The sequence below is a fragment of the Phascolarctos cinereus genome, unplaced genomic scaffold, assembly GCF_003287225.1.
Source record: "Phascolarctos cinereus isolate Bilbo 61053 unplaced genomic scaffold, phaCin_HiC Scaffold_3;HRSCAF=262, whole genome shotgun sequence".
Classification (NCBI taxonomy): Eukaryota; Metazoa; Chordata; class Mammalia; order Diprotodontia; family Phascolarctidae; genus Phascolarctos; species Phascolarctos cinereus.
The window spans coordinates 143,754,047-143,772,493 of NW_027555736.1; the positions used below are offsets into that span (position 1 = coordinate 143,754,047).

The window sequence follows — 18,447 nt, forward strand, 5'->3', positions numbered from 1 at the left end:
TGAAATCATCTCCTTTGTTGTTTCTTGTAGCACAAGAACATTCCATTACATTCATATTGCACAATTTATTAATTCCCCAATTGTCTAAAAGGCAATCTAAGATACTGCCTTATAGTCTAATTTTTTTTATTCTCCCCCCTTTCCCTTCTTCAGGATCAATAATTTTATTTTGCTGGCAGCTATTCCTTCTTTGGTATTATTTTCTCCCTTGTCTGCTCTTCCCCACTTCCTCTTCCTGTTAGTTATATGTATTTTACATCAACTTTGTGTATGTGTATGCATTCAAGACATGTCAGCTATGAGAAACAGCAAGTTCTACCTTCTTCCTCCTTTCTAAACTACTGTTGCTTTTATGGTAGATATTTTCATTTTGAATTTATTTCTCCCCACCATCCTCATCCCCAACCAGGTAAGTACCTTCTTCTCTACTCTTTCAGCTTTCTTTTCTGTATTGTCTTCTCCCTTTAGATTGTAAGCTCCTTGAGGAGTCTGGTACAGTACTAGGGTTTGGTACAGTACATGGCACACAGAGGTGTGTTTTATTGACTATTGATCATTGACTCTATCATCCAACTTTCCAAGAGATGTCTTTAAGGATTTTCAGAAGATGTTTAGAGCTGTATTATTTAATATAGTTAATTTTACTAAAAGGGAAGGTTTAAATGTTTCTACATATCATATACAAAGTTTTACTATGTATATAATTCTGGGTTCATTGGTTGTGTTAATTTCTCTTAGTTCTTGTTCATCTCTTGTATTCATTAAAGTCTTGTGATCCTGATGGATGTTCTTTGGTATGCTAGTTTTGTCTTTTGCCACTTGTAGTATTTTTTTTCCTTATCATTATAGTCAGTAAGTCAGTCAATAAACATTTAAGCTCCTCAATCTGGTTTAGCTCATCTTTGGAGGTTTTGCTGGAGTGTGGCTGCTGTACATGCTAAAACTTCTTGGAGCAACAGGTGAGAGTTGGGTGTTAGATGGACACCAAAGGTGGATGAGGAGCCCAAAAGGCTCAGCGAGCCCTCACACATACTCCACTAGGGTAACAGGCCATAAATCTATCAGAGGTAGAGGGGTGTCTATTCTAAGCATGTGAAGACTTCCCCTGGTGAATGGGTAGATGAGAACAATTTGTTCAAACAGCCATGAAGTTGGCTGAAGTAGGTGTTGTGGAGGTTGGTCAGACATTGAAGATGCCAAGGTTATCCACTGCATCTGTGCCATCTCCAGTCATCTAGACTTTTGTCCTGCCACTAGACTTTGGTGACTGGAAGAGTAGTGAGGCTGCAGACTTTGCACAACTCTGTCTCACTTAAATCCAATTCATGTGCAAGTCAAGACATCACCCATGATGTCATTGTTCCTCTTTGAAAATGAAGGATAAACAATAACAAAGGAGAAAGAATTGCTGCATGCATATGGGGTCATGAAAAGTCAGACATGACTGAATAATTGAACAACAAAAAGAGAAAACTTCCAAAATGAGTCCCCTAGGGTTACTTCTCAATAGGATGACTACTTAAGAATTAACAATTTGTCAAAAAGAAACCAACAAAATAAATGAGTAATTCTGGACCATACCAACTTAAAGTTCATTATGGAATGAGCTTATTAGTGATTTTTAAATCTTACTCCTTGAGATAGCAAAACAAATGAATCATACCAAACCTGTCTGAAATGTTCATAGTATCAGACTGTATAGTCCCTAGAAAACAAATGGAGATCATAAAATTGAGAGATGAGGAATCTTCCTGCTTCCAGTTTTAAGAATGTTCTTTTGTGAAAGCAAATAGAAAAAGCAATTGCATGCTCTATGGCGACAAGGACACAAAAACCAATTTGGAACTCTATAAAACCCACACCAGAAGCAAAAAAAGTAGAATAGACAGCAGAAGACAGTACTAGCCAACACTCAAAATGTGCTTTATATATTATGAAATAGTTTTTATTTCAAAGTTTGTTCATAGCAGAAAAACAAATATTCAAATTAAAGTTGATTTTGTTATTTGACATTTCATTGAACAAAAAGCTTGATTACAAAGTGAGATGGTATTATCAAACTACCTAGTTATGTCGTAAAAGACATAATGGAGGTCTTATATACTTTGGACACACATATAGGAAAGGCCTTTTCTGATTCAGTTTGGTCCTCACTTTTCATCTTAAAAGTAGACTAATAAATTTTATGCCTAGGAAATATCTGGCAACAGAGCAACATATTCCTATGTTAATTATTATAAAAAATTGAGTGATCCTAATTAAGAATCAAGATGCTAATATTCATTAATGAAATCAATGAACAACCATTAAGTGCCTACTATGTGCCAGGCATCCTATAATTTCTTTTTTCTTGAGATTAGTTTTTCTAGTTTACTTGCAGGGACGTATTTTTTGCTAGGTGGAATTACAGTAATTTTGATAAAAATTCTAGTCAGTGCTTATGTCAGTCTTATGTACAGGTAGGGAAAAAATCCTAAGAGATTTTTATTTAGAATATTCAGAAGAGCCTCTGCAAATAATGAAAATTGCATATCAGCAGTGATAATACATACTTTCTCTCACCTTTAAGGTTTAGATATTTAGCACTTGAGACAAATAATATTTCCTCATGGCAGAAGAGGAAAAGAGCACAAGACTAGGAATCAGAAGACCGGCATTCAAGTTTTGGCAAACTACTTTGCTAGTCTGAACCTCAACTTCCTCATCTAGAAAATGGGGATATAATACTACCTATATTACCTATTTATCCCACATAGTTGTGGAGAAAATGCTTTAGAATAAATTCCTTATAGAAATAGGAATTGTCATTATTACTGCTTGTGCTATTTACCATACAGGGTTGCTGTCAGGAAAGCATTTTGTAAGCTGTAAAGCGCTATTTATTTGCATGTGAGCTATAATTAAAATAACAATTATTATTGTGATCTAGGGTTCTTTTCATACACAGTCAGTTTGCTTGGTTAATATGAATGTTTTTTAAAGGTTTTTTTCTCAATTACATGTAAAAAATAATTTTAGCATTCATTTCCTTAAAATTTTGAGTTCCAAATTATCTTCCTTCCCTACCCCCTTCCTTCAGAAGGCAAGCATTTTGATACAGATTATTCATGTACAGTTATGCAAAACATTTCCGTATTAGTCATATTGAAAAAAAAACAGGAAAAAAAAAGAAAGAAAAAAAATATGCTTCAATGTGCATCCAGACTCCATCAATTCTTTCTCTGGAGGTAGATAGCATTTTTCATCATGGGTCCTTTGGAATTGTCTTGGATCATTATATTGCTGAGAAGAGCCAAGTCATTCACAGTTGATCATTGTACAATATTGTTGTTACTATGTAGTTTTCTCCTAGTTTTGTTCACTTCACTTTGCACCAGTTCCTGTAAGACTTTCTGGATTTTCCTGAAAGATTCCTGCTCATCATTCCTTATAGCACAATAGTATTCCATCACAGTCATATACCACAACTTGTTCAGCCTTCCCCAATTGATGGGCATCCCCTCAATTTCCTATTCTTTGCCACTACAAAAACAGCTGCTATAAATTGAATGTTTTATCTTAAAAGGAATCTTAACACATAAAATGCATTATGAACTTCTACCTATTAAAAATTTGAGACAAATAGAAAAACAATCTTTTCCTAACTAGAGGATACCTCTCTAAATGCTTTCAAAATTGCATTTGACCTCTCTTTCTGAAGAAAGTTAAGTCATTAAAAGTATATCCCTTCAGTTTTATTAATACTGAGAAAATAGTTTTTAAATGTGCAAAGTCTACTGCTTTTCAAGCAAATGAAGAACAAAAATATGGCACTATTTCAAAAAAGATGCCAATAAAATGGCAGTGGCACAAAGATTCAAGCCAATCTCCAATATCACAAGTTAGTTATAATACCATGTAATGGTTTTCTGGTAAACAAGCAACTTATAGTATTAAGAACAGGAATAAAATACTGCTTAATGTTGATGGCTATGCTAATTACATATATGCATATAATAATCTTACAGTCTCCCATTCAGAACTACTTACTACTGACTGAATTTAAGCACAGATTTTTTTTCTAGTATTTTTGATTAAATTTCTGTACAAAAAAAAAATTAAACCCTAACCATTGTAAACAAACATATTTACACCAATGTACATCCTAGAATTCTGATGAAAGCAAAGATACATGAGAATGTTCTATTCTTCATCTGGACATCCATCATCTTCTGTGGGATCAGGTTGCAAAGGAAGAGATCTGTAGGAAGAATACAGAAAGGAAAAATAATAACAAAAAAAATCATCAGGGGCAGCTAGGTGGCGCAGTGGATAGAGCACCAGCCATGAATTCAGGAGTACCTGAGTTCAAATCCAGACTCAGACCAAACACCTGACACTTACTAGCTGTGTGACCCTGGGCAAGTCACTTAACCCCAATTGCCTAAAAAACCCAAACAAACAAACAAAAAAATCATCAAATGTAACACACAAAAACTACAGGTGCCTAAATATTCTGTACCCAGCAAAAATGTCCATTAATTTTTTCCCCTATGATTCAGTGAGATCTGTATTTCCTTTTTAATGGATACTATAATTCACCATCATCTATATGTTGAGGTCAGAGTTGGGAGAGTGGTTCAGGTACGAAAGAATTCACTTAGACCTTCTCTGTAGCCATTGGTGAGAAATTCAGGGTAGACCCCAAGAATGTTGGAGTGCTATCTGAAATGATGAGAAATAGATGTGTCCGTCCTAGTGTCCTGAAAGAATTCATGCGGACAGTCTCCAAATTAAAGAAAGACATTTGTTGGGGTGAGGCAGAGCCTCTATGGGCTCTACTTCACGTGGGAGGCAGAACATAGGCCAAAGGCCCTGCTCCCCTAATGGAGCAGAAGAGTGGCCCCTGCTTCCCATAGGAGACAAAGGTGGTTAGCCAGGTCAAAAGTATGGTTTAAATACAATTTTATGGACTAGGGGAAGGGGACAAGAGAATGGGAGGAGCAAGCATGACTCCAAAATGCCTAGGATATCAGGTAGTCTGAAGACAATAAGCAAAGATAACAGGAAAGGGGAGGAGAAGAATTATTCAGGAATTGAGGGTGCTTTGTGAAAGCACACAGATAAGTCGATAGTTGGGGCTTCAATGCATAGTCTTCTTTGATCACTTTTCTGGCTGGTCACATCCTGAATCTTATCTCCTATCTCACATCCTGCTTGCTCCATCTGCCTCAAGCATTCTTTTCTGCTTCATCATATATTCTTATTGAACATGTTGCCAAGCATATTGGCACACGAGTGATATATAGCTTTCTATTCCAGCAAGTTATAATTGTCTATTTTGTGTTAGACAACAAAAGTAATCCACTTATGTAGGGCAGAGCTACAAAGTTGATGATATGGCTTGGTTGGTTTCTGAAAACTATTTACCAGACCTCATGCAAATCAACTTCATGTTCACTGTAACTTTTCCAAAATAAAGATGTTATAAAACTTAGTATCATGGGGGTGGGGGTTGTTACAGTGAAATAAAGAAACAGGGTTTTATCCAGACAAATGATTTAATAGTACACGCAGTTGCAAAACAATCTGGGTGCAAGGCTCTTGGAAGCCAAGAATCCAGAACTTTAGCCTTTATCCAGTTAATAGTTTGGAGGGAATGAAGAATGGGATGAATTTCTTATTGCAAGAGGGGATGGGAGACAATGAGGTGAGGGTGAGGGTTGGGTGAAGGGGACTGGGAGACAATCAGGAGACAAAGAAAAAAGGGGTGTTTTTTGATGTTCTTTAAACTGGGTGCTCTTGGGAAGGCGAGTAATCTTGTGACTCCTTCAAACTCAGATGACTTATAAGCAACTGAAACTTAGCTCCATTAAGTGGTGGTTAAAAAACAAAATGGAATGAGTCACATGTTATTTTTCTATTACAGGGGGTCCATAAGGGGAATGGATCCTGAAGGTTGGGCCAACTTGCGTAAACACAATTTACCAGACTTAGCAACTACATGTATCAATGGTATCTTTCCAGAGCATGGAAATCCTGTAAAACATGTTCGCTTTACAACAACCAAGAATATTGTCTTTTAAGATACACCTATCTCTGTAACAGGATGGAAGTCACAAATAATAAAAGGCTTTAGACTTTAGAAGAAAAAAAACATTGATGGACTTTTGGGCTAGTCCTGTGAGAACTGGGAACAAGGACTGACTAGAGTATCTTACACAGTCCAATAAGTGAGATTTGTAAGACAATATTGGGGAACAAGGAAAGATCAATAGGATGACAAAAAAAAGCAGTTTTAGCCTAAGACCTTTATCTTAAGTCACAGTTTATCTTTACCCTCTAGCTTTTCTTGGAACTGTGAAACCACAAAAACTTATTTAGGAAATACTGGTCAGGATATGTCATGACTCCTCTAAATTATGATACCTCCCACCCCCATACCTAGAGATAGGTAAGATCATAAAATATAATAAGCAAGGGACATACATGTAAGCATCATTTAATTGTCCTAACCATTCATTTATTAATTATTTATTTTAGGCAATTGGGGTTAAGTGACTTGCCCAGGGTCACACAGCTAGTGAGTGTTTTGTGTCTGAGGCCAAATTTGAACTCAGGGCCGGTGCTCTATCCACTGCACCACCTAGCTGCCCCTATCAATTTCACATAGAACTTAATCCTTTTAGATTAATTTTGAGAGTGAGGAAGCAAAAATAACCTAAAATCTTCCAGAAAACACAATGTATTGGCTAAGCACTGACAGGGATGAAAGCCAAGGGCAACGGAGGCAGTACCGGCCCAAGCCAAGACCTTTGCCCCTTACCCTAAAAAGAATTTGTGGTTATATTTGTCTATGGGATTCTCCTTGAATTCTCCCACTTGATCCAGGAAGTCTCAGGCATTCCCCTGAGGCTATAATCCTATCAACTGGCCTTTCATTTTTGCCTACACCCAATCTCCCAATTCTCTGTTACTCTAAACCTAGTCCAGCCGTGACCACAGTCAATTACCTCTATTACCTGATAGCCCCCAGCTACTCCCCACCCTGGACCCTATCTAGATCCCATTCTTGACCTCCCAGTCACTCCCATCAAGACCTTCCTAGATCCCTCCCACAGTTTTTCTGTATATAAGGTCTTTCTTGTCTTCATTAAGGTGCTCAGATTTTTACAATCTAGCCAATAGCTCACAAATGTTTAGATTTCTTAAGAGTCTGGCTAATATGACAGATCTTTAACAAACCTTGTCTTTGACTTAAAAAAAATGCTTACAATGTTTGCAATCTACCCATCAAATTAAAACTTACTTTCTTTTTGGTTTTCCTAGGCCACTATTTCCTGCCTCTGCTTCATCAGGAATTTGATTCTCTTTTTCTGAGTGTTTAGATGACATCCCAAAGAATTCTCCAATTCCTTTTTGCCATGTGGGTGTTGGCCGTACACATATTGGGTTACCACCTGCATACTTACTTTCAACTGGAAAAGAAAAATGATTCATTAGGACTTATGAATATCACCTTTATATCAACATGTATTTAATTTCCTGCTTAACTAAAACATCCCAAAGTACTTTTAGTAACATCTACCTTTCAAAGTCATTGGGAAATAATATTAATCACAATTTAAAATGGCCTGGAACAAATGACATGCAAAAAAATGACATGCAAAAATGCATACTCAATGAGTTAATAAAGTTTAATGTGCTATTCACTGAGTCGGAAAGTATTTCTCAATATTTAGTTACAAAACAGTTATTCAAGTACTATTATTATACTTACCTAAGATTTAAACACAAATGCAAAGATCTTATTTCTAATAAAGACAGTAAAATGGTAAATTTGGTAAAGTCATAAAGATAGGCAGTAAAGGGTAATGGTGGAAGAAATGCTGGTTTTGGAGTCAGGAGATACTTGAAATGGAATACCAAAGTTGAACTAGATATCATATGAGGTCCCTTCCAGTTTTTTCAAAGTATTTAGCTTTATCTTCTATAAAACAAACATAATTTGTGATAAAAAAGTTAAAATGGAGAAAATAGAAGGAAGTAATAAGTCTTAAACAGCCTTTGAAGAAATCTATTACCCTGAATAAAGTAAGTAGGAAGAAATTTAATGTAGATCCTAATCACAGCTAAGTCACAAACTAGCTGTATGTATGACTTTAAGCCAATAAACCTTAGGTTTCTTACTTGTAAAATGAGTGATCTTCTAGTCCCTTCCAACTCCAAAAACTAACCTAAATCTGGGACACTGATTTCAGTCATTCTGCAAACCACAGAAATTGCCATTGGTACAAAAAAGACCAGAAATGTTTCCACTAGTTGTTCCTGTGCATCTATATAGTAGTATATGCTGGCCCAAGTAATTAGGACATGTTATCAATATATACTCAGAAACAAGCACAGTTATTTTTTCAGCTTAAGGTTTAATTTAGGAAAAGTTAAGTGTTTCCAAAATCAAGTTTCAACAATTTTGATGTTTGGGAAGCTACATGGGTTATAATGGAAGAGTATGGGACCTGAAGCCAGAGAAACTGGGTTCAAATCTTGTCTTTGCTATTACTATCCATGTGACCATGGCCAACTCATTTAAATTCCCTGGGCTTTAGTATCCTCCTTGGTAAAAGGAAACGGTTGGATTTAGATGACCTTGACCTTTAATTATCTTCTGATCTTAAGGACCCCTTGGGTCTTGCCATCTGTCCTTTTAATGAACCCTTTAGACCTCTAGCCTTTTCCATTATCCCTGAAGCTGAACTTTCATTTATGTGTTGTCTCTCCTAATTAGATACTGAGCTCCTTGAGAACAGAGACTCTCTAGCTGTATCTAGACTATTTGTATCCCCAGTGCTTAAGGGCACAATGGTTGGCACATACTATATGTTGAAAAATATTTTTCATTCATTCTTTCTTTCACTTAAAAAACAGTTCCAAAGATTATATTAGTGAATTGCTCTTGGGTCAATTAATCCTTTCTCTTCTAAAACTGTTCCCCTTTTCACCTTTTGGATCAGACCTTGAAATACTCCCCTCCCCTGTACAACTTCCTGCTGAAGGGAGCCAAGGCTCAAATGGTATAACATTTCCTCTTCTCTTCCTGGGTAGGCGGAGAGGAATGAATGTGTTTTACCTTGCCAGCTCTTTCTCTTTGAGAGAAACACCAGAAACGGTTCCCCCAAAACTTCCTCCCAAAAAAACTTTATAAAGGCCCAAGAAAACAAGAAAGAGACACAGAAAATGCACAATCGAAGGACACAAATCACAGGGAAGTGAAGTCAAGTCTACTATGTGCCACGCACTGAGTTACATGCTAGGAATACAAGTTCCTGCTCTTGAGGAGTTTTTACAGTCTAATAGGAGATAATACGCTAAAAATAATGTGCAAGCAAAATATAAACGGGCCAAACTGCAGATAATCTCAGGGAGTAGGCACTAGCATTAAGGGAAACCAGGAAAGTCTTCTTGCAGAAGGAAAGATTTTAGCTGGAACTTGACTGAGACTAGAGATGAGGATAGGGAGTGGACAGTGAACTTAAAGGGCTGGCGTTTCTATACCTCCACATAGGGGAAAAAAAATATTAGCGTTAGGATTAGTTTTACAAAGTGCTTTACAGGTTACCTCACTTGCAAACACAGGCTAAACTTAAAGCTATTATCACCACAAAACAGTCAGTCTCCAGATTATTATTAACATAATACTTATTGAAATAATCGAAAAAAGGGAGCGCTGGCCATCAGGAAGCGGGCCGGGCTCGGGCCCACAAACCTGCTGCCCCTCAACTCTGATCCCCACACTCTGCCGTCACTCCGGGGGGCAGTGGAGGAGGTCCTTACCTTTCCGGGACGGAGGCGAAGGAGAGGCGTTGGCGAAGCTGGAGTGACCCAGAGCCTTCCGGGGCGCTCGAGCCGCCACCACTGCGGGGAGAGGGAGAGAAACAAGGAGATGAGGAGGCGGCAGAAGGAGGAGAACGAGAGGGAGGAGGGCACCTGACCCAGATGCTCCGGGCAGCCCGGCAGACCCTGCCCCTCGGGAGGGAACCTGGGGCCTCCAGCCCTCCGGACGTTTTTGGCGCGCCGGCGCCACGGAGCCGCCCGAGTAATCTGCAGTCCGCCCAGCCCTGCAGAATCACCTTTGCGGTAGGAGCCTGGTATGCAGTCGGCCTTAGTCCGCACCATGACCAAAGCGGGAGTGGACGACGAAACAACAGCGACAGGGACAAGGCCAGTGGACAGAGGTCGGATGCTCCTGACAGTCGCAGAGTTAGAAAGCCAGACTCCCGCGCTCCCCGCCCCGCATTTAAACTGGCCGGTTTCCCGCGCCCTCGCGGGGCTCGACACCTCCCACTTTCTCATTGGCTCATTCTCGGGTCCTGGGCTAATCGGCAGCGTCCAGCGATGTCGGAGACGGGACAGGATGAAAAATGGAGCCATCCATCAACGTAGAAAGACTCGTAATTGGTCCTCGTTTCTGGATGGGCGTGTCGAAACGTCCTTGGTCCGCTTTCCCCAGGAGCAGCGCAGTATGTCTGTCTGTATGACTATATACGTACATACATACATACATACATACACATATACATGCATACATACATACAGAGGAGTTGGGCGAAAGTTATTACAAAAGCTGAAATGTGGATTTATTTTAAATAACTTACAAATCTAATACATAAATTACAATTAAACTTATAATTATTTAAGTTATTAGCTTTACAAATTATATAAGCCCAGTTTGATTATGTTTTTAACAATTACAAACATTTTTCTTAATATAAAAAACCCTGGTATGTGAAAGACATTTATTTTTATTTAAAGATTACACAAATTTAGTTCAAGTTTTTTTTTAAACAAATTACTTCAATTTAAAAAACACCCTGAAATGTGTAGGACACATTTATTTTGTCCAATTTTCGGAGTACACAAATCCATTTCAATTTAACTGAGTTTTCAAAAAATTATTTCAGTTTTTCTAAAAATCCCCAAATTGGTAAAAAACAAAAAACAAAAAAAAACCCCACAACTATTTGTTATGATTGAATCTTAGAATAAACAGATAAGCAAAAGAAGTCTGAGATTGCTGTTTAGTGAAATTTGATTTCCCACAAATTTGTGAAGCAAAGTAGGGGAAAAGAAGTAAATAGAGTTGAATGACTTTCAGAGTCAGAAAGTATTTTAGGAATCATCTTCCTAATTTTAAATGTGAGGAAACTCAGGCCCAGAGAATAGAAGAGACTTGTCTTCGAAATCCCAAAGGCAATAAGTAGTAAGTTCAAAATTTGAACTTAGCTACCCTGGCTTTAAATTCATGGACATTTCTGGGTCTTTGATTCCTTTTTACTAATGTGATTCCTTTAAGGATCAAGAATTACTCCCTGTTCACCTGTCATCTTCTTATCAGCCTTATCCAAAAATCGTGCTCTGGAAATTTCAACACTTTTGTCTCAAGAATTTCCAGGCACCTACCACCCCATCCTTGTTGACAACCGCCACCCACCTTTCCCCACCTGGGATAATTTTTGTTAATTTCTCGGTTTAAAACCTACATAATACCTTATTCTGATACTTCTCTTAGGTATGAAAGTGACCCTGGGTTCTCTAGGTTATGGTCACAGAACATAAGCTCTGGCCAGTTGAAAGGCTTCAAGTAGGGATGAATCCTCTCTTGCATCTAGAGAACTATATTAGTTGAATAGTTAATCATAGTTAAGAATTTCATCCAGAACAATACTATACGTGTATCTAGAGGGCCTTTAATAGATTGTGCTTAGGCTAGTAAGAGTTAGGCTACTGAACACAAACAAGGAATTAACAACTCTTTGTGATACAAAATTAGGAAGGCCATCTCTGGGATCCAAAGGAAATTTACTAACTCTGAAGAGTCTAAGAGTGTATAGTTGAGGTTTTTGCTGAAGACCTAGAGCTTAAGGTATTTGTAAACGTGTAATTGCACATTAATGAATTTCATTTCATTGTTCATGAATTTCATTTTATCATTCATCATTCATGCCTTCAATCATTGAAAATCATTCTTAAAGAGGGCTGACAAGTAACTACTAAGTTTGGTGTGATGGTTCAATTATGTAAAGTCCCTGTCATATCTACATGTCTTTACTCCCTATTCATAAGTTTAACAGAAATGTTAAAAGGCAGGTATATCTAGGAAGAATTACCCAAGATCTTTTAAATAAGGTGGTCCTGGGGAAAGGAAGGGGAGTGGAAATGGCAGGGGTGGGGGGACGACTAAATGGCTACTTTTTTTTTTTAACAATAACGATGAAAGATGACATGCCTATTTTGGCTGAAGAAAAACGGGAGAAAAGAGGGAGGGCATATAGAAACCCATAATTCAAATGTACTCTAATTTGCAGCCCAGGAATGCTTCCTGAGAAGTCTAATAAGCTGGGTTCCCTCTGAACAACGTGTAAATTCATTATAGGCTAAGTATAAGTCAGAGAACTTTATTTGTATGCCTGGAAAAATTCTAGAATTACTATTAAAGGCATAGTTAGTGAATATATAGAATTTATAGAAAAGGAAGCTTTTCTATATGCCAGGCATATAGAACAGGCTATACTGGATCTACCTGTTTAGCATGCTTATTAGATCAGAAGAATATTGTAGACATCATTTATCTAGATTTTTAGCAAGGGTAGAGAGGGCTCCACTTTGAGCCATGGGTTACAATCAATAAATGTTTGTTGTATTGAATTACAGGGGATTTGTATGCCCACCGTGAAATGTAGTGCCTTTCATGTAGTATGTGTTTCATAACTTTCTTGAATTTATTGGAATTAGGAAGAATGAAACAAGTTCTTAGAATTTGTTGAAATCTGGGATAATGAAGGGCTATATTTGGAAGAGAAAGTATAGGCCTACGACGGGGGTTCAGTCAAAAGGCCTGGGGAGCCACATGTGGCCTCTACTACTCTATTATTATATTATATATTACTCTATATTACTCTTTAAGCACTGCTTGAGTTCAGCAGGGATGTTGTAGAAAGCTGAGGGCATAAAGTCATCACCAGACTCAAGGCCTAGTGATTGTAGACTAATAATAATAATAACTGGCACTTCTATAGATCCCCCAGCCCTGGCTACTGTATTAAAGGAAAATTGCATTTATGTGTGAATGGGCACCTACTTTTAATTATTTGTGTATGTGTCAAATTCTATATTGGATTGTAAGCTCCACAAAGACAAGGACAATGACCATATTTTATTTTATTTTGTTACCCCCCACTCTCTTGTACATAAACAACTTAGACACAACAAACGTTTGTTGTATATCCTGCACCTGGGCAAGTCATTTAAGCTCCCCCTAGACTTAAAATGAAAGTGTTAGACTAAAAGGCCTCTGAGGTCCCTTCCAACTTTAGACCTCAAATATCAAGACTATATACAATGGAGCCTCCTTTGAAAGAAAACCCTAATTAGGCTTTCTTGAATTGAAGATAGGGGAGTGTGATCTAAATTCCCCAGAAAACAAGATATAATATTAAGATATTGATTCATATAATGGAGTCACCCCATTTCTGACAACAGCGTTTAAAAATTACTAATTCAGAAGACTGATTTGTAATAGCAATCAGAAAGGTAACTGACATTACATAGTATTTTTTTAAAAGTTTCACAACCTTGAGTAGCTGCTACATATATTACTCCTTAAAATCTTTAGTTTTCTTGAAAGTTCAGCTCAAGTGGCACCTTCTACCTTTCCTCATTTTCCCAGCTGCTGATATTTTCCCTCCTGACAATTACCTTATATTCAGAAGTGTGCTGATACCAGTTCTAACTGGCTTTGGATAACAGTTTCTTAAATTTGCAGTAAGAAATTGGCAACTGATACAAATCAAGGCTTGATTTAGCGTTTTTTGGTTGTCTAGACTTAAGAAAGTGCTCATAATGTGGATTCAGTTTAAAGGCATTTACATGCAGTCCCATTGTTAAACATTTAGCAGTACATCCCTCTATTACTGTTTAAGCACAGCTTGAGCTTAGCGTGGGGGGGGCGGGGGGGTGTGTGTGTGTGTGTGTCTGTGTCTATAGAAAGTGATCACTGGACTCAAGACCTAGTGCCTGTAGACTAATAATAATAACTGACACTTCTATGGGGTTTTAAGGTTTACAAAGTCCATTATCTCACTTGAGCTGAGTAGATTTATTTTGCATAAGCCTTTTTGTAAATACATGTTATCTGGCCCAACAATGTAAACTCCTTGTAAGTAGAAGTGATTTCATTTTTGTCTTTGTATTCACACATCCTAGCCTGGCACACAGTAGGCACTTAATGCTTGTTTGTATGAATTGATAGAGAGAATTTCCTTAAACGGGGATGACATTACAGGTCAGTATGAAGGGAAAAAAAAAGAACAGTATAATGTCCATAACGTGCCAGGAACTGCACTATGCTTTGGGCATACAAATACAATATTAAAAGCCCCTTCTCTCTAGGAGCTAACAGAAAGAACACATGCTGCTTTACTGGGGGAGGGTGGGGAGGAGGAGGTAAGAAATCATTTGAAATATTTCATGATGCAGTATCTTAGTGCACAGAAAGTTTCTCTAGGACTGAGCTATTTTATTGAAAAGCACTTGTAGGATTGGCTTTTCCCCTTCCCCAAATGTTTCCAAGAAGCAGAAAAACAGAAATATCGGATGTTATAGCGCTGGAAGCTGCCCCACATCTTCACTGTACGGAGGTATCTGGGAAGACTTGCCCGGAGAGCCTGCTTCGGGCCTAGAGACAGGCGGCAAGAACAAGTCCCAAACGTTATTTCTGGACCATGTGGCCGCAGCATTCGAGGGGAGACCCTGGCATGGAACCAAGCACGGGATTCACAATGTTCCCCATTGACGTCTAGCTTCCTTGGCCCGACCTTTGTTCCTTCACTCCCTCGTCCTCCTTTTCTTAGGCCCCCAGCTGGGCCCAATGGCGGGACAACGTGCTGGAGTGAGCATGGACCTCTGGCCTTCCAAGAGCCCGTCCGATCTGCCCGGCGGAACCTTTGTGGCCCGCGGAACCTTTGTGGCCCGCGGAACTTTAGTGGGTGATGTCCGTGTTGCCGGAGGACACTCAGGAGCAGGCAACGGACGCCGCGCGACCGAGGCTTGGCGCTGGTGGTGGGGCGGGGAAGATGGCGGCGGCCGTCTCGGTGTCTGGGGCCCAGCTGGTGGACTGGTGCATTCGCCAGCTGCGGGACACCTTCCGGCTGGATGTCATGTCAACGAAGATGTCGTGCAGTGAGAGCGGGTCCTGAGCGCAGGAGGGAAGGAGACCCCGGGCGGTGGGCGGGGAGGGCAGAAGGGAACGTGGCCGCGGAGGGGGAGAGAGGGGGAAATGGGGAGACCCGGGGTGACTGGAGCGGGGCAGGGCCCTGGGAGTCTCGAGTCACACTCGGGCCCTTTCTCCTCCCCTCCTCCTCGCCCCTAGCTCATAGCCCAGGGCGGGGCGGGCGCAGGCTCCAGCATCCCCCCTGCGCCGTGGCCATTACTGAGGACTGGTCCTGATACAGAGCACGCGGAACGCTTGTATTCTCCGGTCTGTTATGACCCAGGAGGGCGGGCACAGAGCAAATGATCCTTCCTGAAGTCCCTTCATTTCTTCCCTTAGAGATTCCCCTATTTTTGAGGGTGTGTGTGTTGGGGGAAGGAGTGGAGAGAATAGGCTTCGCTTTTGAAACCTGGCTAAATGACTTGGAAGAATGTGGAAACGATTTTAAGTCGATGTAAGGAAGTGACTTTAATGTCTTAGGTACTCTTTGTTTTTGCTGAGGAGGAATCAAAAGAAAAAAGAATAGAAGCGCAAGAAAAAAAAGTTAAGGCAAAAGTAGCAAAAAGGGCTAATAGACAAACTGTCTTGTCTGAAGTACTGGAGGAGATACTAGGAAACAGAGGTAGACAACTGTCTTGAGTGGTATGTAAAATAATGGCATATATTTGTATCATTTTACAGTTACAAAGTGCTTTATGTCCCTTATGGAATCTTCACAACAATCCTATGAGGTAGGTGGTGCAAATATTATTGTCACCATTTTATAGCTGAGTTACCTGAGGTGAAATGATTTGCCCAAGGTCACACTGCTAGAAAGTGGCAGATCAGAATTCTAAGAGTCTAGTCTACTTCTCACTATTTCACTACCATCCTCACTATTTCACTACCATCCCATTGTGGTGTCTAGGGAATGGTGCCTTATCTTAGAAAGTGGCAGATCAGACTTCAGAAAATCCACAGTACTTCTCACTGTTTCACCACCATCCCTTTGTGGTATTGGGGGTTGGTGTCTTATTTTTGTGATATTCCATGCCATTCTTAAGATCACTCTGTATTCTTCTTTCAAAATAATTTTCCTTCTGCTTCCTGATGAGATAAACTCGATTTTAATTTTTAAAAAGTATATGTACATATCTGCTGAGTGAACAGAACAGGGGTATAGTAAAGTATTCCAGACTTGAAGTCAGAAGATCTACCACTCATTAGCTTTGTGACCTTGAACAAGTTATTTAATCTGTTTTCTTATCTGTAAACCTCAGTTTCCATATCTGTAAAATGGGGATAATAATATTGGCAGTACCTCATATACATGTTAAAGTTATACGAGATTCCTTGATAGATATGACAACAGAGATGCTTTTGTTCATTTTTCTGTTTATTAATATTAAATAAGGCATAATACAGGAAGTTTTAGGCTTGTTAATATAGTAGAGGAAATCTAGCACAGAGCCCAAGTGAAAGGTGGCATAGGTGGGAGTATCTTCCAGATGTCTTCATTTGAAGATGATGTATCTGTTGAATCAAACATTGGTATGTTGCAAAACTTCCTAAATGCTATTATTTAAAAGAATTTGGCCTAAAAAGTAACTAAGGAAAAACATGAGTAGATGAAGAATGTCTAATTTCCGGACTCTGATTTGCAATTGGATACATGGTCCATTGGAATGGTATATTAGGATGTATGTCATGGATAGATATTACAAATAGACAATGAACTGGTTTTTCCTATAATTGGGTGGGAAGAAGAAAGTGAGCTGGAAGGCTTTCAGGAAATTCTACAGTGCTTTCAGTGGACTCAAGCTTCTCCTTAAACAAAAATCCATATTTTTAACATCATTTTACTTCTAGGGATGCTATATGATTCATGGACTACTTACCACAATCTTCAGAGAATAAAAATTGCAGGTCATGCATCTGGCAATAAGGAGATATATGCTGACCATTACCAGTGATGAATTTGTGCAAAAAGCAGCTTAACAGATCTTAAGAAAAAGCTTTATCTTGGAAAAGGAGACTGGATAATCATGAACTGAGTGAGAGATAACAAAATGGATGGTCTGTGTATTCTACTGGTATCATACAATGTCAAATGACTTAAAAGAAACACCCCACCATATTGTTAGACCTTCTGCAGAAAGTTTACTGAAGAATACATATAAGAGTAACACAGGATAAAGTACAATTAGATTTTAAACTCTGCTATTGGGGGAGTATAGAAATTGATGAGATCAGAGATTGATTGAAGTAATAACAACTTTACAAGATTGTTGTGAGGACCAAATGAGATCATGTACTTGAAAGCACTTTGTAAATTATACGGAATTTTATGTTAGCTACGTGTAAATGCTAATAATAATAGTCCTTGTGCCTAATAAAATGTTAACCTTGATTTAGAATTTAAAAGTGTGGAGTGAGCAACTCATCCAGTATAGTATATGTTTATGTCTTTCACGTGAATTATGAAAACTATGAATTCAGAGACGGTACAATTTTTTTTTGGTTTCAAGGAAAGACAAGACCCCAGATCTCTAATTATAGGAAATTTTATTTTAGTATAACAAAGCATAGCTCCACCAATCTTTCTTCTTCACTGATTCAAGAGAGAGAAAAAATTGGTATGCATATAGATTAAAATAAACATTAATCTGACATTTAATATATTAGAAACCAAACCCTTGTTTCATCAGCTGTTCTCTTTGATTTCTGAGGTATGTTATGTCAATTGAGGATGCTGAAGAGATACGAGAATATGTTACTGATCTTCTCCAGGGAAATGAGGGCAAAAAAGGCCAGTTCATAGAAGAACTTATAAACAAGTGGCAAAAGAATTATCAAGACTCAGTTTCTGATCCTCTGCAGATATACAGAAAAAGAGATGGTGAGCCAAATGGGTGATAGAGCAGGGGAACTGAGATTAAACTATATAATTAAGAAACAGGTCTCCCAAGCATGGACCAAATGTTCTTGTCACCTCTGTGTTTCCATCAATCAAGCCTTTAAAAGATCCATTTCATTGTCCAAAAAATAGCATCAAAATTATATGTTTTAGTTTAATTCTGTTTCACTTCCCCTTGATGTTTAGACAAACCTATTTTCTTTGATAAATGCTACTTTTGAAAAAACAACCCCTAAACCTTTTTAAAGAACACTTTTAAAATGGCTACCCTTACATTACATATGAAACACACTTATATGAGATG

At 38.5% G+C, this 18,447-nt stretch overlaps 2 protein-coding genes and 1 long non-coding RNA gene across 7 annotated transcripts in view; 2 read left to right on the top strand and 1 right to left on the bottom strand.

Annotated features, from left to right (window-relative positions):
- Positions 1–247: 247 nt before the first annotated feature.
- LOC144456309 (uncharacterized) lies at positions 248–7,687 on the top strand. Its single transcript, XR_013485331.1, has 2 exons — positions 248–409; positions 7,309–7,687. It is a non-coding gene; the product is annotated as an uncharacterized LOC144456309 (long non-coding RNA).
- Positions 1,919–10,357, bottom strand: PCLAF (PCNA clamp associated factor). The gene is made up of 4 exons (XM_020983753.2): positions 10,110–10,357; positions 9,814–9,894; positions 7,289–7,457; positions 1,919–4,240 (listed from the first exon to the last, which is right to left on the bottom strand). The coding sequence occupies exons 1-4, from the start codon at positions 10,330–10,332 to the stop codon at positions 4,183–4,185; spliced, it is 531 nt and encodes a 176-aa protein (XP_020839412.1). The 5' UTR covers positions 10,333–10,357; the 3' UTR covers positions 1,919–4,182.
- A 4,717-nt stretch (positions 10,358–15,074) lies between these two features.
- Positions 15,075–18,447, top strand: part of TRIP4 (thyroid hormone receptor interactor 4) — a 45,140-nt gene continuing 41,767 nt past the window's right edge. Inside the window, exons 1-3 of one of the 5 annotated variants that reach the window (XM_020983726.2) lie at positions 15,075–15,216; positions 15,587–15,701; positions 17,956–18,125. In XM_020983726.2, coding sequence (XP_020839385.1) covers positions 15,111–15,216; positions 15,587–15,701; positions 17,956–18,125 — 391 coding nt within the window. In that variant the 5' untranslated portion in view covers positions 15,075–15,110. Of the gene's footprint in view, positions 15,217–15,586; positions 15,890–15,928; positions 15,979–17,794; positions 17,863–17,955; positions 18,126–18,447 lie in introns of those variants that run through there. The other 4 variants (XM_078151203.1, XM_078151205.1, XM_078151204.1 and 1 more) reach the window with 4 other exon arrangements.

Coding starts and splice junctions, on each gene's coding strand:
- PCLAF (XM_020983753.2), bottom strand. CDS start 10,332: ATGAGAAAGTGGGAGGTGTCGAGCCCCGCGAGGGCGCGGGAAACCGGC. Junction 9,895..10,109: donor ACCAGGCTCCTACCGCAAAG/GTGATTCTGCAG, acceptor CTCTCCCCGCAG/TGGTGGCGGCTCGAGCGCCC. Junction 7,458..9,813: donor TTCGCCTCCGTCCCGGAAAG/GTAAGGACCTCC, acceptor TTTCTTTTCCAG/TTGAAAGTAAGTATGCAGGT.